Here is a 26,826-nt window from a genome sequence, read left to right as displayed (position 1 = left end):
CACGCTTTTGTTAAGAATATATAGTACGGACATTGGAGGTAAACTTATTACACAGGGAAAAGAACTGCAACCATTAAGATTTTTTAAATTTCAATTAATGATGTAGTTTAATCGCATAACCAATAGACATTGGAATGCAAATTCCTTATATCACGTATCATCTCGAAGAGAATAGTTCGTTTTTAAGCACCAGTAACGTATCGAAAGATTTGGAAGTTTTCGGGTAATACTTACAATAAAAACAGAATGCAATGGCGCAGTTTTGAAAATGAAAAGAATGGCGAAAGGGCGCTAAAAGTGCTCTCAGTGATTCAACACTGAAGGCGCGTGAGCCTCGGACGTTTCTGCGTTGGAAGTCTCGGGCGAGTAGTCGAAGCAAACGAAGACAGGCGTACTTCAGAGAGCGCAGTAGACGCCGACGGTCGAAGAAGCCCCGGCCGATCAACGCTGTTGCTTCCCCACAAACAGGTCCTCCAAGGGGCGCTCGCCTCTGGTAGAGACTTCGTTGGGACTTGCAGGACCCTCGGACAGCGTGCCTACGGTAGCGCCTTCACGAGTCCCGGAGACCTCAGGGAGCTCTTTTGATGTCTGCGGCCAGTTGATTCAGGTGTTCCACCGGCTCAGGATGCACCTCTCCACCACGCTCAGTGACCTCGGCGAGAAGGGCCTGCGTAGCGCACAAGTGCTCGTCTTCAGTCTGACTCGCAGGTGATTCGGACAGCGACTGCTGGACAGGGGGGCTTTGGCGGTCGACGCTTCTTGCTTCCTCTTGGCGTCTTTTGCAGCTGTAGATGTGCGGGACGAAGTCACCAGGCGGGATGTCCTCCCGTCGGCAGTGGAAGCACATCTTCGGGTGGTGAGGACAGTTCTTCAAGTAGTGCTCCTCAAGGTGCCGAAGCTCACTGCTCTGCGTGCAGCCGTACCAGATGTTAGGGCAGTAGACGCGCAGAGTTCCCAGGTCCTTGGCGTTGAAGTCAAGTCTCGTGACGCCACGCATGCTGAACTTGGCATGGCCTTCGGGCGAAGTGCCTTCCCGTCTTTCCCTGCACTTGGCGGGGGCCTCTTTGATGGAAACGTCCAGGCAGCTGGCGCATACGGCATTGCCGCACGGAGCAAGATACTGGACCGGCAGCACGTCGTGGCACAAGCAACACACCCGCGCTTTGGGCAGTGGATCAAGGAAAGTGAGCCGGCGGCAGTCGACGAAGGAGTCGTATCCCCGCACGGTGTACCGATGTCCGAAATCTTGGGCCTGCAATTCCTGCGCAGGGGAACGGCATGAATGTGGGCAACAGCGATACTTGGAGCAGTGCCGCCATCCGAGCGTGAGGACGCAATGGTTCTAGTCGATCTCGTTCAGCCTAATAATAGATCAAAAAAAGAGCTAACCTTTTCACAGATAAAGGTGTTTGGTTTGGTTGGTTTTATCGGGTTTAGCAATCCAAAGTGACGCAGGCTATGAAGGACGCCGCAGTGGAGGGCTCCGGTAATTTCTACCACCCGGTGTTCTTTGACATGCACTGACATTGCACAGTACATGGGCCTCCAGCTTTTCGCCTCCATCGAAATGTGCCCGCCGCGGCCAGCATCGACTGCGCGTCATACGGGTCGGCAGCCCAGAGCCATAACCACTGAGCCACCGCGACGGGTTACAGATAAAGATGCGTCTTACGAGTAATAGGCGTAGTAAAACATGCATAGAGCCTACCGACAGCAGTTCTCAGCTGCCACTTGAATATTTGCATTGCGTGCAAACATATTTTTGAACCCCTCTTGCCTTTAAAAAAGATGAAGGAACTAAAATTGGCGCACGGCTCGTGAAACCACAGATAGCTTTCGTTAACAATACTTCAAGACCGTTTCGGTATCTTCCTCGAAAGGAAATTTCAATCCCGGCGGTCGACTGTAGAGCTCGACCACGTTTCATAGGCCGCGGGTTTGCGCCGTCGGCAAAACAGCCACAGTTCCACTTTCTATCGTAATAACCCGAATGCAGCGCGAGGGCCGACTTTGCAAACACGAAACAGGACAAAAAGAAAAGAAGTATAGCTCGATAGTAAGCTGATTAGCCAAAGAAAATTGCTTCCTTGTGGACAGCCGACACAGGAAGGCGATGACACGCGAGCCTTAACACAGTGCAGCAGTTGCTATCTGCTGTTATCGACGTAAGGGTTCAAGCGGTAACCGCCTGAGGCGATACTCCGCGATACGTCGCGGGATGACGCCGCCGTCGCCCATCGATGCCGCTGGCGCAAACCGCACGAAGCGACGGGACTCGGCGTCGGCTAGCGGCGCGTTTTCAGCGCTGCTCGATTGCGTTAATTAACGCGTAGAACAACGCTCTTAAGGCTTCATACAAGATAAAACACAATAAAAACATTAAAAAAATATATTTTGGTAATTTTATTTTTAGTCGACTACACAAAGTCACGTGACGCAGAAAAGCGCGCCCGAGGGACGCTGCGATGAGGCGCCAGGCGACATTCCGACGCTCTTGTGACGTATAGTGCGTGTAGGACATATCCCACAGCACCTTTTACTTTTGAACTTCATTAATGAGCCTTTCATTAAATTCTTGCATAGCTGCCATGGTGAGGGATGCATCGGCTTTTGCTGCGCTGAAAGGCCGCTGAAAAGAAAAATCGACTTTCGCGCGCAAAACGGATCCGAAGTACGCATCCGCAAGGCCTACCGTCATTGGCCAAGTATATAGATGTCTCGATGGCTTAATATTTTTGGCTATAACTGCCGCAATGCTCTGCTTGGACCAGACGTTTACTGGCTGCTAGTCAGAAATGTAAGTCGCTATAGTGAGAACAGTACTACACTTTGCGTGGAAATTTCTTACGCTAAAGCACAGGGATTTCGTTGAGGCGCTTTGTGTTCACTCATGCCACACCCTACTCAAAAAATAAGTAGAAAGCGTCACAGCCAGGAGGAGGATTTAAAACCGCATCGCGCGAAGAGATCCGCTCCCCGCACCCGCTTTCCTTGATAACAGAGCACAATATCGCGATACACGAGTCCCTAAATAACGCTTGCCTTTGCAGAATGAGTCGTGTGCAAAACTCCTCGCACTTGAAATGCGCCCGTTAGTCAGGAATACTCAGAGATGCTCGTTAAAAATAGTGACTCATATTTACTACACAAGCCATTCTACAGCAGCCACATAAACAGCTTAGAGATAAGGGCTCAGTACCGAACAAGAACTGTGCTGTCATGGTGGAACCATCACCTTCCCACGCTCTCGGTGTAATGACACCAGATGAATCGCAACGGCACTTAGCGGCATATCTATTCGTTGTCGTGGAGACATCTATGCAACAGCGCTTAAACGTTATACTTTACAGCAAAACTCATGACAACAGCATGAGAATGCGCCGGCGACGGACTGAAGGAGCTGATCAAACGATGTGGTTCCGCGTGCATATCCATCATTGACTACATCTCGGCGTCGATGTTGTGAAAATGGCCAATACACCACTGGCCTTACCAGTCCGGTGAGTGCCGCCGCCCTTAAGGCTCTGCTAGCACTTTGAGACTGACATGCAGGAGTGTTGTCATTATTTCAGGAAGACCGCGAAATACGCACCTAAACGGAACGTGAAATACATTGATAGCTGCGTCCTCCTTCGCATGACTGCCTCGAATGCGCAGCTTTATCACGACTAACGAAGTATTAATGCGAAAGTATTTCTTGCCTCATGAGTGGCGTGTACAGAATTTGTCACCACGGGCTGTGGACACAGCGTGTCTTCATGAAATGTCGATCATCCGGTAAGAGTGCAATTATGATTTGTAAGGATTAATAAGAATTTCATGGAAGGTATAAGTGGTAGAATTACTAACTAAAAACCATTTAAATAAGAATTCATATAATTAGGTAAATAATCCGAGTAATTCATGATATTGGTGGATTAGAAGTAATCACTAGAGAATTGAGAAAACAATAAAATAATAATCAAGTAATCGATTAATATTAGAAGTAATTAATATTGAAGGTATGCAATAAATATGTATTACATTGATCGATTAATTGAGTTATTCCTATTTTTAAAATTTTAACCAAGTAATTGTTAATTGTACAGTATTATTTATTTGACCGAGCAATTACGTAATTAAATAAGTAATATCAATGATTATTACAATATTAAGTAACAGAGAAGGCAACGGTACTCGAAAGATGAGAAAACATAAGTGCACCTTCAATTTTTTTCACACCGACAGTGGGATTCGACATGTTTTGCTCCTTGAGCTTCATTATTTTTTCCTGCCTTTTCCTACTAAATGCAGTGGCAAGTGCATCACCGGCGCTAAAATGTGAAGCCTCTGACAGAGCTTTAACCGATGTGACAGCCGCTAAGAGAATCTTCACGGTGTCTTATTTAGTGCTCCTTTTATGAAAGCTCTCAAGCTCTCGGCAGTTTCTGGACAACTTAACAAGTTGGTGACGTAGAGCGCGGTAGTCCTCGTTCAGTGCACGCTCTTTCATGTGGATTGAGCGTGATATAAATTTGAACTCCACATATTTTGAATAAATTCTGGATCCCCCTTTGATTTTGAAAAATTCTGAATCCGCTTGAGGCATTCTAAAGGAAAGTGACACTGCCGTAAGGCGCTAAGCTGCACCTCTATTTGTCGGAATCGAAGAGGTCAACTTCGGTGACCAACATAAGAGAAATTATGCGTGCAAGACATCGACCACTTTCTGAAATTACTTTATTCGGCCGGTTAGGTTTATCCCACGGGGAAAATAGCAGGGAAGAGTAGATTCTTGAGAACACAAAAAGGTCAGCACACGGCGACAAAAGAGTAGACTGAACAACGTTTCGACTGGACGAGTTGCCGTTGGCGAAGACCCCTCGTCTTGCCACAGCACAGGTCAGCGGGCTGTTTTCCTCTGACCCCTTGTTGAAGCTTGTATTGTAATCCTAGCTGGCACACAAAGGGCCACATTTCGGTCGGGCAGCCCTATAGACTCACCAGCTGGTGTTTATCTCGTTGCAGAGGCACCGCACGTGGCGCGCGATGTAGCTACAGTCGAAGACCTTGAGCACCATCGGTGCACAGCGGACACCGGACACACGGAAGATGTCAGCGTGCTCGCTCTCGTGGAGCTTCACGCAGGTCTCAACACCGCTGCACAGTGGCACCAAGGCATATATCTTCGTCCTTCATACAGAGCAAACTTTCGCGGAAGCTAGCGCCATGACCTGCCAAAGGTACGAAGCCAATATACTCAAGATATCATTCAGGTGGCAATAGAGGAAGCCAGAGCTGGATTCAGCCAATTAGAGATCGAATGATTAAAGCAGCCCGGCCGTTAGATTTCTCCGGCACTTGCTCGTACCCGTGACATCACCCGTCTCGGTGGCCTTGTGTGCGAAAGCCAAGGTTTTCTGTCATCAAGGGCAGTTACTAAGCGCGAAGAATATGGTGTTTATTAAGAATTCGGGTGGAGGTTCGCTAATGTCAACTGCTTTTCCTTCCTATTCTGGTGCTGCCGGTTGTGAGTTAATATACAAAACTGGCATCGTGTGCAGCGGCATAATTATGCAATAAGTTAACGATCGCGAGTGATCGTCCGATTTTTGATTTTCTACAATTCGATGAAGACTTATTCAGAGCTGAGCCGACACTTTGGGCTCTCGAAGAAGTAACTTCCCCGCACAAGGAACCCCGCCTAATACTGCTCATTTCTGGCTCAGTCTATATGCAGTAAGCCAAAGCTTTTCTGTAGAATCCCTTAAGTTCACAAGGAATGCTGGCATCAGGAAAGCGTCAGACATACATTATCACGAGAAACTTTTATCTTCCTTGAAACCCGGCCTATCTGTATAAAGAATTTGCTCCACCTCATCACCCAGCTAAAGCATGAAGTGCTATCTCGTGTAGGAGCACTCGCAAACTTTCTAGTTACTCAGGAGCAGTTGTTAACCTACTTCAGCTCGTCTGAGGAAATTTGGGTCCACATTGATGGTTGTCAGGATTGTTAACCTAGGCGCGCAATCAGCAGGCATGGAGTGTTTCTCTACTCGTGCCGCTCAAATGGTGAGGGGCTGATTTAGCTGGTTATTTATTCTTCAAAGTAGCTTCATTTCATAACGACACCAAAACGGTTAGACGAGAAAAGTGATGTAATCATGAACACAATTTGTGCTTTTGTTTTGCTGTCGCTGCGCTGCCAAAATAATTTTTCCAATTCGCCCAATTTGCCATCTGTAAGCAGTTTGATTTGTAGCTGGTGGTCAGATAAATAGTTGTTGAACATTGGTGGCTATGACGCTAGTCGTGCCCTAACTTCACTGAGAATAAAACGTAGTCCAATCAAGGGTTTCTTGAATTTCCGCCACCACTCTTCAAGCGCGAGTTTCGCTGGCTCCTATCATTTGGCGGCAGCAGTATGCGCATGAACTATGCCACGCTTTCAGCTTATGATATATCAAGCTGAGAGGGACGCTAACTGAAAAACTCAAACTATGCAAGAGGATAGATAATTCCCCGGGAACGCTACCGATGACTTTTCTATCGCGAAAGGTGTCTGCGTTGCTGAGAAAACAGCAAATGAAAATTCCGAAACACCTCCACGTTCGAAGCACCTCCAAAAAGAAACTGCCAAGAAGTTATTTTTATGCCGTCCTCTAAAGACCGGAAACGCGGCCGGAAATCGAAAACTCAAAAATTCATCTGCGGCAAAGTGGGATTGCAGGCCACCTTCGCCACCCCCCCCCCCCCCCCCCTCCCCGAACTATTTCGATGGGGCTCTTCGCTGCATCACGTGCGTCTGCGTCACGATGCGACGTGCGCATACGGTAGAAATAGGCTCCGTTGCTGCGAAAGAAAATTACATGAAGTTACCGAGAGCAGCCGGAGACTGCAGAACAAACTGCTGATCGTGCTGATGCATGTGTACATCGGCGAGAATAACGCGAGCATGTGGTCTTGGGTGCATTGTTCGCGGTCGTGAAGTGCACACGAAATCTTCGAGGGATACTCAACAACATGCGAGCAGCAGCCGTGCTCTAACGTATTTTATTCAACATCACTTCTGAGTGAAACATTGCACGCGTATTTCCCATCAAGCAGCGCACAGTACTGTCGATGGTTGCATGCTTGTTGAATAACTATGCAGTATGATTGCACAGAACGCTTGTGATTCACTTGCTGTGGAAGTTGTGACTTTTACGTCTGTGAATTGGTTCCTGTCAGTTGTAAGCGAAAACAAACCACGGTACGCAGCGCCCCACTGCAGTCTGCCGCCTGCTGGCTGTAGCGGTCGGAAGGGGATTAACGCACAATCATGACGAACACGCGTCAGCTGGTTCAACGTTTCTCACGCGGAAAATCCTGACTTGCGTGCCGGCGTCTCACAGTACTGCGTACTACATGATAACCAGCACTGGAAAACTTTTTTCTTTAATGAGCCAAATAAGAGGTGATGGTGCATGCATATGGTGCTTCTCGCGTATTTTTCAGCACATCTAAAAGCATATCCGCTTTTCCACTGCGCAGAAAACGTGGAAGTCCACACACTTGTGTAGCGCTTCACACGCGGTTGATGTGCATATGGCATGCCCGTAAAAGCATGAGCACGTACTAAAGGTAAAAAAATAAACAAACTCTGGAATTTCATAACGCCAGCAGCCTATGCAAAGTAGCCAGTTCGGCGGATGAAGGGGGAATCAAACCGCTTCGCAGGCCGCGTGTCTAGCACACACAGCGCGAATGCGTTGAGAGGGAGTGGTTCTGAACTTGCTGCGTAAACGGCTACTCGCTGTCCGAGTGCACAGAATATGAAGCGAAAGACTCAGCGCTCGTGTTTGCGATTAACCTTTCTCTCCGTCATCTTTTTGTGTTGTTTTGATTACGAGACTCTTCGTACGGCCGGTTAAGCTCACCGCGCTGCTTCTATCGTATTTCGACGGTAATTCCCCATCGAGACGGCGAAATAGTGTTGTTCTCAAAAAGTTCACGAATACGTCACTCGTCGCCGCTGCTCAAACATTTAAGTAGCAGCCCCACGTGCACCTCATTTTTACTCAATTTTTTGGTTTACAAAGATTATGAGTTGTAACATGACTTATCAGCAAACCCCAAAGTTATCAATCCAGCCTGGATTAGTATCCCTTTTTAGTGTCCCATTAATGTAAATGTTTGCGGTGTCTGAAATATAAATAATGAAAACCTTTTGCTCCGCCACATGTTTACATGCAAGAACCACCCATAATAAAGAAAGTGGTTTAAGCGATTATGGCCAAGTTAACGTCCGAAATACGTTTCTGTTTCTATCGTAGTCTCAAACGGTTCAGTTGCGGGCATAAGTCATTGCTTTGTTGTGCCGCAGCACACTAAGTTTCGCTACAGCACACGACGTTTCACTAGAGCGCGAAAACTAATGCCAAACCTAACAAAGAAAAAGTACCTCAAAAACTTGGTTGCTTTTGAACGTATCGTTAGAAAGAGCAGACGAATGCGATCATCAGGAACATTTTTTTACATTGCTGAACTAGTTTTTGTTTTGAGTTTAGACTTTCGACATTTCCAACATGAGGGACCTGACTGAATCTAATCCGTTTTACTATAGCGTATAGTTTTCAATGCATTCTTCACAAGAGATTATGACGACATATTAGGGACAAACTTTCAACGGAAAGTGGAAGGGAGGATGGCAGCAAGGCATAGCTAAAAGCATTTCATGCTCTTAAAGATAGAACAGCAACCCTTCTTGCTGCGGCCACTGTATGGATGATCACTCGACAGACAGTTTGAGAAGCATGTATCGCAAACAAAAAAGCAGGGACCACCTCCGCTGTAGTTATTACTACTGGAAAGTAAGCTAGGTTCTATACGAGCAGCCTCAAACAATCTTGTGTCTTTGGGGTCTTTCCTGGCCGCAACACGCGCTGCGATTTTCACACTTGATCCTTCAGCCCTGGTACATCTTGCGCATGCGCTTAATGAAACTGATGTTATCACTTAGCTTTAAATATTGTTTCTTTCGGTTTATTATGCATCTGTACCCATACGGATGTGTCTGGTTTGTACAATCGCTACTCATTCCCGGTTGTGTCGACTTTGTGTCTCTGTGTGTGCACTCTTAGCTGTCTCAAAAAAGGGCGACTGCCCGAACTTCTTCAAGCCCTTTGCCCTCTTAACCAACTCACAGTTCCTGCAGGATCTCGGAGAAGGCGACAGCCTCCGGCTGCCTGCAGGCCTTCAGCAGCTGCTCGAACACGTCCTGCGAATGACGGGGTGCCCGAAGCGGCTCTACCGGCGATACGAAGCACGGGGCGACAGCAGCTGCCGCGGCGCACCAAGCGTTTTGTTGGTGCTGGTCGAATGAACAGGCACCGAGAACCTCTTCCGATGGGCACTTGTTCTCAGGCAAAGCCAAGTAGGCAGTGTCCTCCGAGAGACCGCTGTTGTTCACATGCGACAACTCTGCGAGAGTGTATCGGGAACACCCTGAGTTCACAAAACAGTTACACATTGTTGACAGCCAACGTTGGAGTAGATTTCAGTTACCGAGCTATTACTCGTTACTATTCACTTGGATAATAAAACAAAAACTGATGCGTAATGATACAAATTAATATTTTAAATTGTTAAATGGGCAAAGCAAAATAGACGAAAAACTTCCTTCAGTGGGCCAGCGCGCATGAAGTCACATTTTAATCCGACAGATGCTCAACTCTAGAGTCTCGAAACCAATGCCTTTCGTAATATTTGAAGATGATTCAGTTAAGGACGAAATGCTTTTAGCACCCGTTATCGGCAAACTCAGGCGAACATCTTCAATAACCGCGGCGAACTTTACTGGCCGAACTCAATGATTATCGCCCACGGTTACTGAGCCTGAGAGCCTTGGTGTAATTATGGCCGCAGCGGCCGCATCTGTAGACAGGAGGAGAAATGGAAAATGTGTCTGCGTGATGTGCGATGTCAGTGCGCGTCAAGAAAACCCATGTGATTTAACTTATTCCGGAGCCCCTCGCTCAACGTCCGCGATAGGCTATGTGTCTTCTTATAATTGGGAAAATAATTGGACGTTTTATCTTGTTTAGGATAAATGTGATACAGGTGCGCCAGCACAAGTCGTTGAGGTTTGTTCAACTTCGAGCAAAGGTCGGAGAAATCAGTGAGTGAGAGGTTCAGCGCTAGCGCTCTGAAACTGCCGTTTGGGCATGACGCGATATCGTTAATGGGTTAATACTCATATATGCGCAATTGGTCGTTCTCTAATTTACATTCATAGATCGCTGGGAGTCCTCGTACTCCTCCTGGCGCAGTGGTATAGCGGTTAAGCAATGCGCTAGTGCCCCGGGATGGCAGGTGCTGCCACCGGTAGGGTTGTGCGGCCCGGGTTGGCCTTCCCGAGCAATCTCCAATAACTGCCACCTGCCACAGTGGGGAGTTTGCTCACAATCTTAAGGTCAGGTTGTGATGGCTGCATAACGTCACGTGATCTAGGGTGCCCCCTAGGTTGCTTATGCGGGGATTTTCTCCTCACACGAGGGTACCGACGAGGGTACCGAGGGCGACGCCAGATTTTCTGCAGAGCGGGAACCTTAACGTTATAGCGTTAAAACTGTCTCAAACTGTCACAACTGCGATCGCTCTTAAACTCATCCCGATCGCATTGTCTCAGCTGGCAAATCCTGGCACACTACTCCCCCCGCCCTCCCCCGTAACCCTAAAGCCCATAAGGATGCCTCGTTAAACTGACTGAAAATGGTAGAATCTCAGCAGGGAACATTCGAAATCATATGTGACCTATTTTTGGCTAACAACGTGCACGATTAACACTAGTCTCCAGTGAAGAAACTTTTGTTAATACGCATAACCAAAGGCCACACCAAAAAGGTGTCGTTCTTCAGCACCAAGAAAGTCCCTCACAAAGATGACGACGTAAAAAGTCGCATTTTATTTAACTACCTCTTTGGCATCAAATAGCATTATCCGCTTATAGAACATTTCATTCAGGATGTACGAAGTTTGCATGTATTACAAGGTATGTTGTTGAACTGTTTCAGTGAGCTAAGGAAGTTGGACTGAGGGGATCAGGGAAGCAACAACACCAGGCATAGAGTGCGGCAGAACATGAAGATTCGTTTGATTTCCTTTGTGTTTAATTACCTGCACACTTCTAAATTATTTGCCTAAGTACAACAGCGTAACGTTTTCCTGATGCTAGAAGATCATCTAGCTAAAATTAAATCAGCTAACGAACAAAAGTTGTTTACCCCAGTCTGCTAACCCGGAGCGTCTTCTCTCGTCGCGCTGGTGGTGATGGGAAGGCTGCCACTCCAGGCGCTGAGGCCGCGATTCATCCAAGTCAGCCCAGTTGCCCTCTACGACTTCGGTCTCATCCGTGCCGTCCTCAGTGGCATCGCTTCTTCGGCAGTATATATCGTCCAGGAGGGGGGTCTCAAAGGCCTCAGTGCTCGCACGATTCGCATCGTCGGCTCTGTTGACGTCATCTCTGGTGCAGCCGCCGTAGGAAGACGTCTGAGGACGCGGTGCCAGCTCCTCCGTACGCAAGGTGCCGCCGTGGTATTCGGCGGCGCTGAAGTCTTCGAGCACCCCTCCGCAAATGGTCGGGTTATAGCCCAGGAGGTCTGGCCAAACGGCGTCCCGAAGCCATCGTTTCAATCTTCCACCCATGTTCAACGGTTGATCTGTGTCGCTGCTGACGCTCACTGAGAGTTGCAGACGCCATATGTTAGGGAGGTATATGGAAAAGTAAGGAAATGGGTAGATGTTCGGTCAAAAGACCTCAGGCTAATGGCTTCATTTTCACCGGTTTCGTGGTACCCATATGCAGTCCAGTAGGATCTAAATACCTATTAGTTAAAAAAAAAACCATCGTCCTCATCAAAATTTTCTGGACCTTAATATAATGCTCGCATGGAAGCTGTTTGGCCTGAAGACTCTTGAGCCAGTTTGCACTGCATTGAACAAGAGCAACTTGGAAAGGAAGAATGGCCGACTAATGAGACGAAGGAGGGAAACAGGGAATGTAACATTGTGCAAACGACTGAAATCATTAAGCGGTTACTTCCTCCAAGGGAAGAACCAAGCAGCGGACCGCATTCCAATAAAATCGGTTGTTAGTTTATTGTTTCTCGATCTACTTCTTCTCCCAGACCTCTTGGTAGCTTAATTCTTTAAACAGGAGATGCGGCTTTCAAATAGCGAAAAATGGCCAAAAATTTGGATTTGTGAACATCAAAGTATTTGATCGTGTTACTCGTTTTAATATGCAGTCCCAAAGTTTCATTGCCTGATTCTACCTTCAAGTAGTTCACAAAAGTGTTTTATTAGGAGGTCCTACATATCGTAAACCGTTCATATAGTCGGCATTTTTTGAACCCTCTGTGTCTTTCCGTCTTTTCGCTGTTGCGACTAAGCGGCGCGAGCTTTGCTATGGCAGAAACCTTGATTTATTGTTTTCAAGTCTACCGCCTTAGCGGGACACCAAGCCAATCCAAAAAGAGAAAGTTTCAAGCTCTTGCCATGGGGCCGCCCCGCGTCGGCGTTGGTCACCTCAGTGATTGCCCTTAGCAAGTGGCAGTTCGCGCGGTATCTGCTTTTGCGCTCGCATAGCAACTCTCTCTCGTCTAGCGTTATATGGTTTTGGGCTCCGTAGGATTCTTCTTTAGGACGTCTTCATTATTACGAAAGGTGATGTTTTGATGGGTTGCTAGCTAGAACCACGTTCTGCACATAACTTCATTTGCCAACTTATAACCTAGGCTGTGAACTGAACATTGCTGCCTACAACGTATCATCAGGTGCTGCTAACCAGTTAGATCTAAACTACTGAGCACACAGCTGTTATGGTGCATAGTTTTCTTTTGTTCCGGCTTCGTTGCGCAGGAGCCTTTTCATAATATCCAAGACGTACAAGGAAAGAGCTGTTCCTCGCTGGCTGTCAGAAAACCCGTCAAGGGACTTCTTTGTCGGAGCACCGGTACTGATGCCGAATCGTCAGTGCCTGCAGCGAAAATAACAGATACGAAAGAGTGACGAAAGCAAAGAAAGTATTCAGCGCAAACTCTTAATCTTTTCAGGCACCATTCGTCATTTGTTGTTTATGCAGATGCTTTTTCCTTCCGCCCAAACTGAGTGTGTCCTGAAGCAAACTAATAAGCTTTTCAAGAAAAATACCCGCTGCTATTTATACATAGACATACAAAAAATTTCGTAGATATGCTAGAACGGTTGCAGGTGAGTACCAGAAATTTTACAGGCATATTTTTAGCGCAAAGGACGGGACGAGAGACAGACAAGACGAGCACGGCCGCTACTGACAACTGCTTTATTATGCCTCGATCTTTCTTCAATAAAGCAGTTGTCAGTAGCGCCCGTGCTCGTCTTGTCTGTCTCTCGTCCCGTCCTTTGCGCTAAAAATATGCCTGTAAAATCCGAACACCAACTAGCCCAACAACTCACCCTGCTGAGTACCAGAAACGTCAGGGAATCCCATATTTGCTATTCTATACGTGTTGAGATGATGCAAGAAAAGTAGTGGTAAAATGACGTTTACGGAAGGTAAAAATTGCCTACAAAAGTATGGTGGAAGCTGTGTTATCAAGCTCACTCGTTTCAGAAATGTTATATACGACATTCGCTCTGGGGCACAATAAGGGCCGCAGGTTGCGACATAAAAAAAACTGAAAACTGGCTGAAGCACATGCATCAGTGCTGCCTGTAGCCCAGGCTAAGAAGAAGCTATAAATTCACAGTTTACACAGGTGTTTACATACACATCGAAGCGTTCAACCTGATCCAACTCCTTCGAGTCGCCGGCTATTCAACATAAGTAGCCATGAAGTTCAATGTTCAGCTTTTCACACACCCAATTTTACTGTGATCAGAAAAAGGTTTACGACACCTAAGACAGAGAGGTTAGTTTGATGCAAAATACCCTAGCCTGCAGCACTTTCCCCGGAACGGAAGGTAAAGGAGAGAGCCATAAAGTGTTATAATGGGTAGCAATTTATAGATAAGATTGGTGCGCGCCTGCGACACGACGTGGCTCCTGGTAGTCCGCTTCGCGCTGTGAAGCCAAGCACCACGCCCTGCAAGAACCCAGTACAACTCGGTTGACTTAGAAGCGGCCGTAGAGTGTGTCAGAGGTTTTAAAGATTCTAGGTCTCCAGGCGCATCATATGTCACAATTTAACGACCACTCATTGAGCAAGTGCTGCCTGCGCAATCCTAGTACGTGCGCTTCCTCAATGACCCAGAATCATCATATTTGTAAAAGCCTCTTCATTCAGATAAAAAAGACCCCTGTGTTTCGCATTTGATGCTATTGTCTAAGGAAGAAAAGTGCGAACTCCATACATCTGTGGTCCAGGGCTATCTCCTGTGTATGTGTCTGTCAGCCTATAGCAATGTCTTAGCATTCCAGTACCCTACGCCACACCATTCCTTTTGAAAATAAAAGTCATTGCTGTGCCGTTCAAGATAGCATGCGACGCAGACAACCGCTGAGCTCGAGGTGCAGATTAACAGTGCGTTTATTGGGCGCTTGCGCTCTTATATCAGCCACCCGGCTGGCCGGCTTGCACAGCATGGTTGAAAGTCTTGAAGGCCCTGGTTGCCAGATCCGATACATCTTTCTCCCTCTAAAAACAGAAAAAAACTAGCACAATACAACAGCAGATCGATTCAAGCAATTTGATGAAAGTCCTTTTGATACACGAGGCGGGTGGGCTTTTTCCTTAACCGGGTGCTCCGGCGAAGCCCAGCGTCGTCCGGCTCGGAATTTATGGTTTCCAGAGGACTATGTTGCCCTGGCTCAGGATGCTCTTGAGGCGTGTGGGCAGCCGTGGCTTGATCGTCACACGTGGGGCTCGAGTTGCCCAGGGACTCCTGTGGTGCCGCAAGCCTGGAAGAGAAGCACAGTCGCTAGCACTGTCTTCCGTACAGTCAGGAATGGTTTCCAGTGAGGGGTCGAACTCTTCGTTTGTTCGCAGCAGATGTTGACGGTTGCGACGAAGCTGATTCACGTCTTTTTTACGGACCATGTATGAGCGAGGGGCGACGGCGTTTTCTGCGAGGGCCTTTGTGGTCCACCCTCCCTTGTCGAGCAGCCTAACGGTGTCATGCTCGCCGAGTGCTTCTAGTGGACGTCTCTGAGGGTGGGCTTGGGTGTGCTTTTTGACCTCTGGTGCCCTACGGTCTGCGAAGTCAGGCAGCCTCGCTCTTAACCTCCTGCCCATGAGTAGCTCGCACGGGGCTTGTCCGGCCTCGAGTGGTGCTGTCCTGTAATTAAGAAGGCGATCCAAAAGTATTCATTCACATATAGCGCCTTCTTGAGGAAACATTTCACCAAGTTCATCCCTTTCTCTGCCAAACCGTTTGAGCGTGGAAAACCGGGACTAGAAACAACATGGGCAAATCCAAACTGTTCTGCGAAGGCATGAAATGCCTGCGATGAAAGTTGTGGTCCGCCGTCCGTGCATACTTCAAGCGGCATGCCGTGACGTGCAAATATCATGGCCAGCTCCTCTATTACACAGTGGCTAGTAGTGTGAGAAAGCGGCTCTACTTCAGGGTAATTGGAATAGGCATCGTAGACTGCAAGGTAGTTCCGTAATGCTCGAACAAGTCCGCGCCTACCCTAGCCGACGGTAATGCGGGACAATGCCTTTGCATTAGGGGTTCACTTGGTTGCTTGTAAGCGAAACGGTGGCAGGTTTGGCACCTGGAAACTTTCTCAGTTATTTCTGCTGCCATACCAGGCCAACATCAATACTCTGGCCATTGCTTTGCATTTTCCGACGCCCAAGTGGCCCCCGTGTAGGCGCTGCAACATTTCTTTTCTAGGGACTTCGGAATGACAACTCTATATCCACGCAACAGTACGCCTTCCACACTTGATAGCTGAGCTTCGAAAGGAGCTGGCTGAACTATAACGCTATGCCCATCTTGTAGGGCTTCAGTGACTCGCCTTAGCTCGTCGTCTTCACTCGTTTCTTTTGCCATCCGCTTGGCTGTTGTGTCGCTGACGAGAGTGGAGAGGCCGGCCGTTGCATGGGTGGCCACATTTTCTAGTTCGCTTTCAGGTGGCTCATCGCTGTCGCATCGGATTCTTGAGAGAGCATCCGCCAGAGCAAGGTCTCTCCCTAGGACGTACAGCAGAGAAATGTTGAACGGCATGAGGCACATAAAGAAACGCTGCAGGCGAGGAGGCATGTCTGACAGGTTCTTCTGGGCAATGGCTATCAGTGGTCAATGGTCCGTTTCCACTATTACGTCGACATTAAGACATTAGGTGTTATCTTTCAGCAGAATATGTCATGGGATGTCCATGTGGACAGCATGCTAATTAAGCTAGCACAAGTAATTGGGCTAGTATACCGCAATCGCAATTTACTACCACCAAAAATCTTACTGTTACTTTATAATACCTTATTCTCCTCCCGACTCAATTATTGTCACTTAGTTTGGTCTACGACAACTTACGGAAATTTGCAGAAGCTTCACAAGTTGCAGAAAAGGTTTGTAAGAGTAATAGAAAATCTGCCGTTTTATTCACATACGTATCATCTATTTCCCAAATACAACATAATTCCTGTTACCAAACTGTTTGATTATATCCTTTGCAAGGCAATTAAGAATGAAAACGCTAGCAACAGTTCATTTCTACATCGTCTAGCCAGGTTACAACCAAACACTACTACACGCCAGACACGTCACACGGAGCTCTGGAAAGTAAGGACGTTTCGCACAACATACGGCCTACAAACAATACAGAATAAACTACCCCGGTTACTAAATGATTTAAATCATAAACATATCCAACTTGAAAAGGTGACGTTCAAAACACTCCGCCGGTATTTCAACATGTACTAGGACACTTCGCTTGCCCTTCCTGTTTACTCTGTCACGTTGTTGTTTACCCTGACTGTACCGCTTGTCTGTATTCACTTTGTTCTGAATTTTATTTGAAGCAAAATGTGCTTAATTTATCTGTTACTTTCGCTAAACTCATTGCCATCGCACATGAATGTTTCATTGCTTTTGTAAGTGCTTTCTAACTTCATTCTACCACATTTTCTGTATAATTTTATGTAGTTCTTGTGAGTGATTGTAATTGCAGATGTTTTCGTGTTTTGTTCTATTTTGTTTTTGGATGAGACATGCCGTTTCATTGCGCCTATGATGCTGTCAAGTGTATAGGGGGGCCTCCGGCTTTGTCAAGCTGTCGCTTGTGACAGCTTTTACTGCGGGTCTCCCGCGCCATGTATTCATTAGGCGCAAATAAAACCATTATTATTATTATTATTATTATTATTATTATTATTATTATTATTATTATTATTATTATTATTATTAATAATAATAATAATATTATTATTATTATTATTATTATTATTATTATTATTATTAAAATCGCGAAACCGTTCACATGCGAAGTTGCCTTGAAGTACAAATCCATCCTCTGCCTGAATTACTTCCACTTTTCCGCCGGCGCTTCGGAGAGCAGTTGGCGATTAGGGGGCGGTAGTACTTCCATTGCGCTGGCTCAGTTGAAGCGGGGAATGGGCGTGATAAGAACTTCTGACACCATGTGTCGTTCAAGATAGCATGCGACGCAGACGACCGCTGAGCTCGAGGTGCAGAGTAACAGTGCGTTTATTGGGCGCTTGCGCTCTTATATCAGCCACCCGGCTGACCGGCTTCCACAGCATGGTTACCAGTCTTGAGGACCCTGGTTACCAGATCCGATACAGTTACCACCACCACTGCCCGATTTGCTGGTGTTTGTGTTGAAACCGAAGGCATGCCCATAAATCACGGGAAGCGAAGTACTAAACCATACCTTGTAATTTGAGAACGGTACATGTCTGGCACTTGCCTACCTCTACAGCAATCACGATAAGCCTGCCAATGTGTGTGCAAATGCTCTTGCGCCTGCAAATCAGGCGCGATTTTAATAGGGGATCAGCTAACCAGAATCACTAGCGCCTGCGAGAGCCTTCTCTTTCGTGCCATATGTCGTATGTGCAGCCGCTGACAAAGCAATGAATTGAAGGGGATTGCTTCCAGCTCATGCAGAGAGGCTATTGTAGCATCACCGAAATTCGTAGGCGTTGTAGAGAACTTTTCTGATTTTTAGTAAATCTAGAACACTGTTAATGAATAGCGAGCCTCTAAATTAGACCCACAGGCCCACCCTTAGGCTCTATGCATCTGACAAAGGTTGAACCTGGGCATTGTCGTTTCTTTCGCTTTCCCAACTTTCTCATTGTACAGCACAACGAAAAACAAGTTGTATTGCTCTGTTCTGCAGGAAATGGTGCTACGTGGTAGCACGCACTGCCACGTGGTATGAAATGGGCATGCTGTGCTCGTCAGTAAACTCTATAGCGCGTTGCATACATGATGAAACACGGTATTACAGCGACCCAGTAAATGTGAAATGGCATTTAGAGGAGCTGACATGTCAGTGCTTTGACCAAAGCGATGACACAACGTACCTGTGCTCTCTGCTGGCCCAAAATTCGCGAGCGCCGGGAATTGCACGCTCGGGATCGGCACCGAATGGCGTCCCCGACCAAGTCTGTAACTTCGCAGTGTAGGACCGCCTGGACATGAGAGCGGCAGTGAACAGCATGCGTCTTTGTTGAAGTTGTTCTGTTTATTCACTGCAATAGCAATAAAAAAAATGTATAACACTGAGCTCGACCATTAGGTAGGAAAACACCGTTCCCCGAAGCAGAAAAAAAAAAATTCAAACCACTGGCAGAAATGTGCCGCGAACATAATAATTAAGACTTTGAAGACGGCAAAGTAAATTTCCTTATCGCCAGTGATAACAGAGGCTATTAAACTTTATTAAATAAATCAATGAAACAGCGCACTCTCTGATTTTTTAACCTATAAGGTGTAATCACTTATCCGATTTGTGCCTGAGTGGCCCACATTACCACAGAGCAAAGGACAGTAATACTTGCACGTTTCAACAAACATCCAAAAACAAATGCCCTCTTTGCATTATTTCATTATTGAATTAAGAGTGCATAAGCGTCTAAACACATACAAGTTAGGGTGTTTGCTACGCGCCTTTTGAAGCATAAGAGAATCGTACACCAAAACTGCAAGATTTTGCTCCTGCTCTCAAAGAAGCTTAGCAGACGCCGCATTGGCTCAGTGGTTATGGCGCTCGGATGCTGACCCGAAAGAGGAGGGTTCGATTCCAGCAGCGGCGGTTGAATTTCGATGGAGGTGAAATTCTTGAGGCCCGTGTACTGTGCGACGTCAGTGCACGTTAAAGATCCCCAGGTGGTCGAAATTTCCAGAGCCCTTCACTACGGCGTTCCTCATAGCCTGAGTCGTTTTGGGACGTTCAACCCCCATAAACCAAGTAAAAAAAAAACAGCTTTCAAGAGTGCGTTTTCATGTATGCTGGCTTGCCATGCTCTATATCGTGTCTGAAAAATTGTGCAAGAAAGTACGAACTACTAATAAAGTAACTTCCGAATAACAGCCTGAGGGGAGAGCTGGTGCGTGACGAAATGAACGGCGGCGCAAACAAGGACACTAACTAGAAAGAGACACCACATGCGCACACTACCAAATGTTTATTGCGCGAAAAGGTGGCATATTTAAACATTCAGCTTAAGCATGTGATATCGCATTATCGCTCCGAAATCAGCACGTGGGAAAAAAGCACTGACATCAGGAAAACGAGCAACCCCTGCAGATTCTGGGCAGGAGTCCCGATCAGGTGGCAACTGAAATTATTGAGGCTTTTATGATTAAAAAGAAGGGAAGCATTTGTGTTAGCGACTCTTCGATATCCCTCCGTACAAATCAAGTTTCATTTCTGGATAGTTTTTTGTGACATCAAGTTCAGTGCGACTCTTCAGCCCTCCTTTTCTAGCGGCCGTCTGTGGAGTTTTTTTTTAGAATCTTTGTTACTGTCTACACCTCAATACGGATTTGATCAAGGCAGATCCACTGAAACAACTTTTCTAACACAAAAAGAAATAGTTCTCGAAGCATTTGAAAATAAAGAGATATGCATAGGAATTTTTGTTGACTTTTCATAGGCTTTTGACCACCTTATTCACCACAAACTACTAAAGAAACTTGAACTCTACGGCATACGTGGCACACCACTCCTCCTCATCGAATCATATCTTCAACATCGTTTTCATTGTGTGCACATAGTAAATGAACTCTCCTCTCTTCAGAAAATTTTTACCGGCGTCCCACAGGGAAGTATATTGGGACCTTTACTTTTTATTCTTTACATTAATGACATTGTTAATATAAGTAATAAGCCTCAATATGTAATTTACGCAGATGACACTAGCATGTTCTTTAAAGGTAATAGTCTCGAATTTCTAGTCCCAACCATTAACAGCGCGTTGGATGCCCTCAAACACTGGAGCGAAGCAAACTCCCTGGTACTAAACGCGAAAAAGACAAAAGCAGTTGTTTTCCAAGCGAGAAATAGGGCGATCATGGCAGAGCATCAGTTTCCCATTGGGAATTCTATTATAGATATTGTAGATACGGCCAAAACACTTGGAGTATTTTTCAGTAAGAGCATGGTCTGGGACGCTGACGTTAGTATAGTTCTATGTCGCCTCACGAAATGTGTAGGAATGCAAGCAAAATTTCGGTATTTTCTTCCGACGTCTATAAAAATACTAATTTACAACACGCTGTTCCTCCTTCATTTAAATTACTGTTTCTTAGTATGGGGCAATACAACGCAGGCCAACATAAATAAAATATTCATGCTCCAAAAGAAAGCAGTCCGGCACATAGCAAACGTCGATTACCGTGCGCACACAGAATTTTTCACGCGCTTTCACATTACACCAGCTCATGACCTATATGAATATCATTTAGCACTGAGATATAAAGTGTATACGCTACCACCAGTATACGTTCCTAGAACTATCCTGCCTGAAAGCCACTATTCCAACATATGCATTTCGAAATCAGTCATTCTGGTGCGTTCCCTTCTGTCGTACAGAATACGGACGTTCTATGTTACGCTTTGCAGTTCCACATGTATTAAATAAGCTGCTGAGTAGAGGAATATCTGTGGAAAAAAGTAGCCCACGTGACATTCTTGTCGCTTTAGAGCGGTGACTTTCAGTCCCTTTTGATAAATGTGCTGACATACGCAAGCATTTTTTTTAAATATGTGTACTTGATTCTATCAATCAGTTTGTCATATTATAAAAAGCGTACAAAAGCTTTAGTGTTCATGTTTAGGGCGTATAAGTTCTTTTCTTTGTCTTTTAACAATATATGCTCGCAGCGCCTCTTAACTTTTTTTTTCTACCTCGTCATTGTTAACCAAGCTCTGTTGCTTTCGTTGTATTTTGCCTTGTAGAAGGGGCCCGGACTCCTTCAAGTGAATTTTTATCACTTTTCTGTCCGGGCCTACCTACATCTTCCTGATGTAAATAAAGACGAACTTGAACTTGAACTTATTGAGTTTATCTTTATAGTGTTTGCAGTTTTTCGGTTTCTGACAGCTTTTGCTTCATTTGTTTACTCTGCTTTCGCTAAGATTGTTATTTGTTATTGGTTTTTTAGTGTCTGACCACTTTTGCTTCTCATGTAGGACTCTGCTATAGCTACGATTGTGTGACGCTGTTTTTTCTAAAAGATGGCCCCCTCCTTTAAGTTTTTTAATTCCTTTTATCAGGATCTGTTACTTTTTTTTCTGCAGGGGTTAAATTTTCTTGTTCGTTTTCCTGATGTTGATGTTTTTTTTTCCACGTGCTGGGTTTGGAGCGATAACGCGATGTTACATGCTTGAGCTGAATGTTTAAACAAGCACCTTTCCGCGCGATAAACAGTTGGTAGTGTGAGCATGTGGTGTCTCTTTCTTGTTAGTGTCCTTGTTTGCGCCGCCGGTCATTTCGTACTGATAAAGTGTTTACGCAATTTGTCCTGCATGTCAGTGCCAGCCATATGGCTTACACTGAACGGCACCAGCTAAGACGTCGCTCTTCTTTTATTCGTCGTAAATTAGAGCAACAAATCGGCCGTATTGACTAATGCCATAGCCATACCGTAGCCGGTAGAATCTTCTATCTAGAGCGCAGCCTCGCAAAGAAAAGGTCAACGAAATTAGTCCGCCCCTCTTCCGTGCTCTGCTTCTAATGATTGGGTGCTACTTAGCTGATTTCTTTTTGTTTCTGCACATGTGCAGCAGGCACGTAGAATGGTCAGTGGGAGAGCATGAGAAAGTGTAACTGGGCGTAGGGAGGTAGGGTAGGGAAGTAGACAATAGTTTATCAGGCAGCGAGCGACTGCACACAAGTTCACAACTTGTCATCTTGTCAAAAGCAGCGGTGTCGACTTGCTGAACCAGTTTTGGGCTATCGCTGACGGTTTATTCACGCTAAACTGGCTTGTCTGATATGAAAAGGCATAAGCGTACAGCAGCATAAGGACGTCATTGAAATCATATCCCCAGAAATGCTATATCACAGTTCTATATCACACTTCACTAATAACGTGTGAAGCAAAATTTTTCTCTTAAAAGATGGCTGCCAACCATAGGGCCGCTACCCCATGCCAAAGAAGTTAGAACTCTCCTGCTAAACTCGTTGTGGGTGTCCCTGTTGTATTGAATTTTCGCGAATTGTGACTCCCCCCTTCCAGCCGTACTTCACTTGTGGCACTATTTTTCTTCGTGCTGACTGCACGCCTTAGCTGTGCGAAATCCTAAAGTATAGCTTTACCCGGGCGCCGGTGTTTTGCTTCATCAGATTCCTGAAGTGTGTGCAGGGACGAGTTGCTTCTGCAGGATGTGCGGGAATCCGCTGACGTGGTTGATGACGACTGGCGTCTTTTGTACCACCACAACCTGCGATGTCGACCACACTTTTTTGAGACGCGATGTGGGAATTACGGACACTCTAAAGGTTTTATCTACATCTTGTAATTTACTAAAACCTTGCACCTTAAATGGTGAAGATTTAGTGGTATGCTAAACTTTCTGATGTCTTATGCCTTACATTTGATTTGTTTCTATATAAGGGAATTTTCAAATATAACTGGACGGCAATTAAGAATCCTTGCTATGCCTCTTATATAGGCAAGGAGAAGTCGAAAACCAAATTCCACTGAAGTGAATCACATGTGCAAGTAATCTTAGTTTTAAAGCGAAGCATTCTTGCGTTCATCTTCTTTCCATGGGACCCCCAAACTTCTTAATGTTGACCATTCAAGCTGGACATAGAGCACTCATGTATGGAGTGCTTGCAAAAATCTCTACTGGAAGACGTTCGTAATACAGAGCTCAAAAAACAGGGTAAAGGGTATCTATTAGAAATGATTAAGGTTTGAGGCTTTCTAGTTTCTTGCAATTTAAAGCGATCTGTAAGTAAGAAGAAAATAATTGAAAGCTCCAGCTGCTTGGGGGAATTTTGCCGCCACACCGTGTTTAGAGAAACGTCTCCAAAACGCTTGTAATGAGATTTTTATAAGAAAACTAATACACAACGCTATAGGTATATGCCTAAATTGCGAAACTCGGGGCAGCTGTTCAGCATCACCAGTTCAGCATCGCTTTTGCATCCAACGTTCTCGTTGCTATGTGGCCCACCATACACATGCCTGCATCCGGCCGGTTCTTCTTATTACTGTCGAGGATACTCGTATGGCCTACGGAATCCCAGCAACCAAGGCTGCCACACCGCGAGACCACCTTCAGTCCTGATGCGAGGCAGAAAACTGAAGCTGTGAACAACATTGGTACCTCAGCTTAAACAAAGTGATACCCTCTCTAGCGTATAACTTGCCACCAGCACCTTATACCCGCGCGGGGCTGTGCGTGCAGGGACTCGCTCCGTAACTAAGCCGCCGATTCCACACCTAGCGCCAGAAGCGCCATCTCTCGGGCCCGCCATAAATCTGTCTAGCACGGAGAGCACCCACCCGAGGCACCGCGACTGTGTAGCACTCAAATGTGTATCACCTGTAAACTTCTTGCAAGGATATACAGCAGCTCTAAAAATTAACGCATATTTCTTTCGACAGCACAAGCAAGATAGGCTTCTTTTTTTTTTACTGAAAGGAAGCGCCAAAAGCTTATGTTTGTTTTTCTTCCTTCAAATCTTACCTGTGATGACATAGTACAGCTTGTACGAATTAGTAATGCACTTCAAAAAAAAGTTACCGATTTTTTTACGTTGAATTCATTAAACGGTCTCCGGATAGCGTTCCCCACGCGAAATGTCAGAAGGCTCACACGCACCCCGTCAGGACCAGGCTGAGCAGCAGTGGCACGATGATCGTCAGAGACTCGACAGGGATGGCTTCCTTCGCAGAGTGAACCACCCGGAGGGCTTGGGTGACGCTCTCGAAGCTGCGAAAATCGACTCGCCCGGTGGCTTCGTGGACGTAGTCCAAGGTGGGTGGTAAAGGTGCCGCTACTTGTGCTGCAAAGTAATAGCGCAGTTGCGCTATTCAGAATCTGGCAACAGGTGAGAGTAATTAGGCTTCACTGCTGCTCGCTTTTCTAAACGCCTACAAAGCTCAGTACACTGCTGAAATACTGCTGATGTAGACGGGGAAGTAGAAAAGAAATTGTACCGCGAACCGCGGTGGCTGTGCACTGTGGGGAAACGTTCGCACAACGGGCGTTTTTCTCCTTACCGGTTTTCTGCCTAGATATAATCACCTTGCAGAGGACGTTTCTTCAGAACAGTTTAATTTATGTCGACCCCGTTTATTTTCTTGCGCCGGCTGCGTTCTTATGAAGGAAAAACGCTAAGACGCCCGTGTGCTGTGCGATGTCAGTGCACGTTAAAGATCCCTAGGTGGTCGAAGTTATTCCGGAGCACTCCACTACTGCACCTCTTTCTTCCTTTTTTCTTTCACTTCCTCCTTTATCCCTTCCCTTACGGCGCGGTTCAGGTGTCCAACGATATATGAGACAGATACTACGCCATTTCCTTTCCCCAAAAACCAATTATTATTATTATTACTTTATAGGACCACAGGGCAGATAAATACTTTTTTTTTCGAAATGCTGAATTATAAGTGAATTGTGCCAAATTTTCTTCTAACTCTAGATATATCAACGAACGCTGCAACATAAAAATTCAAAATCAAAATGTATGCCTCTCGCAATCAAGATTATAAGAACGTTTCGACCTCTACCACTCTGCTAGGAATGCGATGATTGTTGAGCAAGCCTTCTGCCACATTTTCTAAACTCGGCCGCCATTTAGCAAGATTGTCAAGAAAAGCATATACTACAAAACAATTTTCTGAAGATATAACAGTTGAATATTGGTTGAGTGGTCACAAAATTATTTTTAATATACTTAAAAATTTCATTTGTGCATATCGAGAAATAAAAAAAATTGAAAACACCCATCCTTTCTATACATAGTCTTTTTTTTTATGCGGCACAAGTGGGTCATAAGCGAGGAAAAACTTGAGGTCTGACGGTCTGCTTTCTCCCTTCCTTACTGAAATAGTGACTTCGTTTTGACTGATGACCTAGGCACGAAAACAAAAAAAAATGTAAAAGTCCGTCTCCATTTGGCGGCAGTTGGGCGCGCGCACTATACACACAAGAAACAACTTAACACTTTGAGATCCCCTAATTTTACCTACCTCGTACATCAAGGTTTACTTCGTAGAAACGGTTCCTGTTTCTGCCGTTATTACACGATTCTGATATAGAACCCCTACTGGCGTTAGAGGTAAACTGTCCAGGAATCTTTCCTATCTATTGCCGCGACGTCTAGAAAGGCCTCATGCAAAGTGTTCGAATGAGTGAATCCTCACGAGGGTCATGACAGGCGGTTAGACACCGAAGTCCAGGGACGTCTTCGGCTTGCCTATGCCAGATGCCCAGCAGGACGAAAGGCCATGGCTTGTGGTACAAACCAACGAAAATCGCAGCCAGCAGCGTCCCAACGCAAGTAAGCAGCAAAATCATGGCGACCCGTCTTGTGTTTTTCTTCTTCTTCAGCGCTTCTTTTACTTACGTTTTTAGTTTATTTTGCCAATCTAAATGTATTTTTACTAAGCCTCGCACGGCGGCCAAATGCGACTTCTGATATTTTGTTTTATAAGGCCATAATAATAATGGCTACCATCTATGGATACAGTTTACCGCCGTTTAATGCGTTCTATCGGGAGCAAGAGAGAGAGTGAGAAAGAAGAAAGCCAAGGAGCTTAATACTATATGGTCGCGGATATTCAATAATGTGGTAAATGTGTGAATGACTCTAAGTGGGAAGCTAATACAAGTATAATTATGTTACACTCCTTAGCATATCGCATATTGGGAGTGTAGTCTGTTTTGCCTTCCACGTACCAACTAAATACGGAAGTTCTAACATCACGACACAGTGACAATTCAGGAAGAAAAGAAGTGTAGGGCAGTCTGTTGAAAATGTGGCGGTGTGCTCATGAGCGATTCCCTTTGGAGGAAGATCCACTTCATTAACATTGTAAGTGTGCACTATCGACTTATCCAAAGCAAGTTGATTGATTTATTTTGCCCTCAGGGCGGAATACTTCAGAGGGAAGGGGAGAATACAAAAGGTTATTATGAAATCACAATTACAGAACAAGATCAGAGGACAAGATATCAAATAAAGAATGCAGGTACTGCGCAGAGAGTGTAGTTGGAGCAAAGTGTCATCTTCAGAAGCTTCAGCAAATGTAAAAAAACCAGCGTGTAAAAAGCACACCGCTTACAATATTTACTTGCAAATCATGCAGCGTTGCTTGTTTTGCCTCGCCACCGTTCTAAACACCTCAATAGAGAAAGAAGTCGCATTCTTACGCCTCCGAAGCTTAGCT

The 26,826-nt window shown here is 45.7% G+C and overlaps 2 protein-coding genes across 2 annotated transcripts; both read right to left on the bottom strand.

Annotated features, from left to right (window-relative positions):
* Positions 1-208: 208 nt before the first annotated feature.
* LOC144128137 (uncharacterized) lies at positions 209-11,664 on the bottom strand. Its single transcript, XM_077661233.1, has 3 exons — positions 11,244-11,664; positions 9,165-9,379; positions 209-1,261 (listed from the first exon to the last, which is right to left on the bottom strand). The coding sequence occupies exons 1-3, from the start codon at positions 11,662-11,664 to the stop codon at positions 569-571; spliced, it is 1,329 nt and encodes a 442-aa protein (XP_077517359.1). The 3' UTR covers positions 209-568.
* A 3,111-nt stretch (positions 11,665-14,775) lies between these two features.
* Positions 14,776-22,852, bottom strand: LOC144106498 (uncharacterized). The gene is made up of 4 exons (XM_077639338.1): positions 22,740-22,852; positions 18,498-18,605; positions 15,965-16,139; positions 14,776-15,276 (listed from the first exon to the last, which is right to left on the bottom strand). The coding sequence occupies exons 3-4, from the start codon at positions 15,997-15,999 to the stop codon at positions 14,778-14,780; spliced, it is 534 nt and encodes a 177-aa protein (XP_077495464.1). The 5' UTR covers positions 16,000-16,139; positions 18,498-18,605; positions 22,740-22,852; the 3' UTR covers positions 14,776-14,777.
* Positions 22,853-26,826: the final 3,974 nt, after the last annotated feature.

The sequence above is a fragment of the Amblyomma americanum genome, chromosome 1, assembly GCF_052857255.1.
Source record: "Amblyomma americanum isolate KBUSLIRL-KWMA chromosome 1, ASM5285725v1, whole genome shotgun sequence".
In the NCBI taxonomy this organism is placed as follows: Eukaryota; Metazoa; Arthropoda; class Arachnida; order Ixodida; family Ixodidae; genus Amblyomma; species Amblyomma americanum.
The sequence above is the reverse complement of the archived record's forward strand: the minus strand, read 5'-3'. Positions and strand labels throughout refer to the sequence as shown.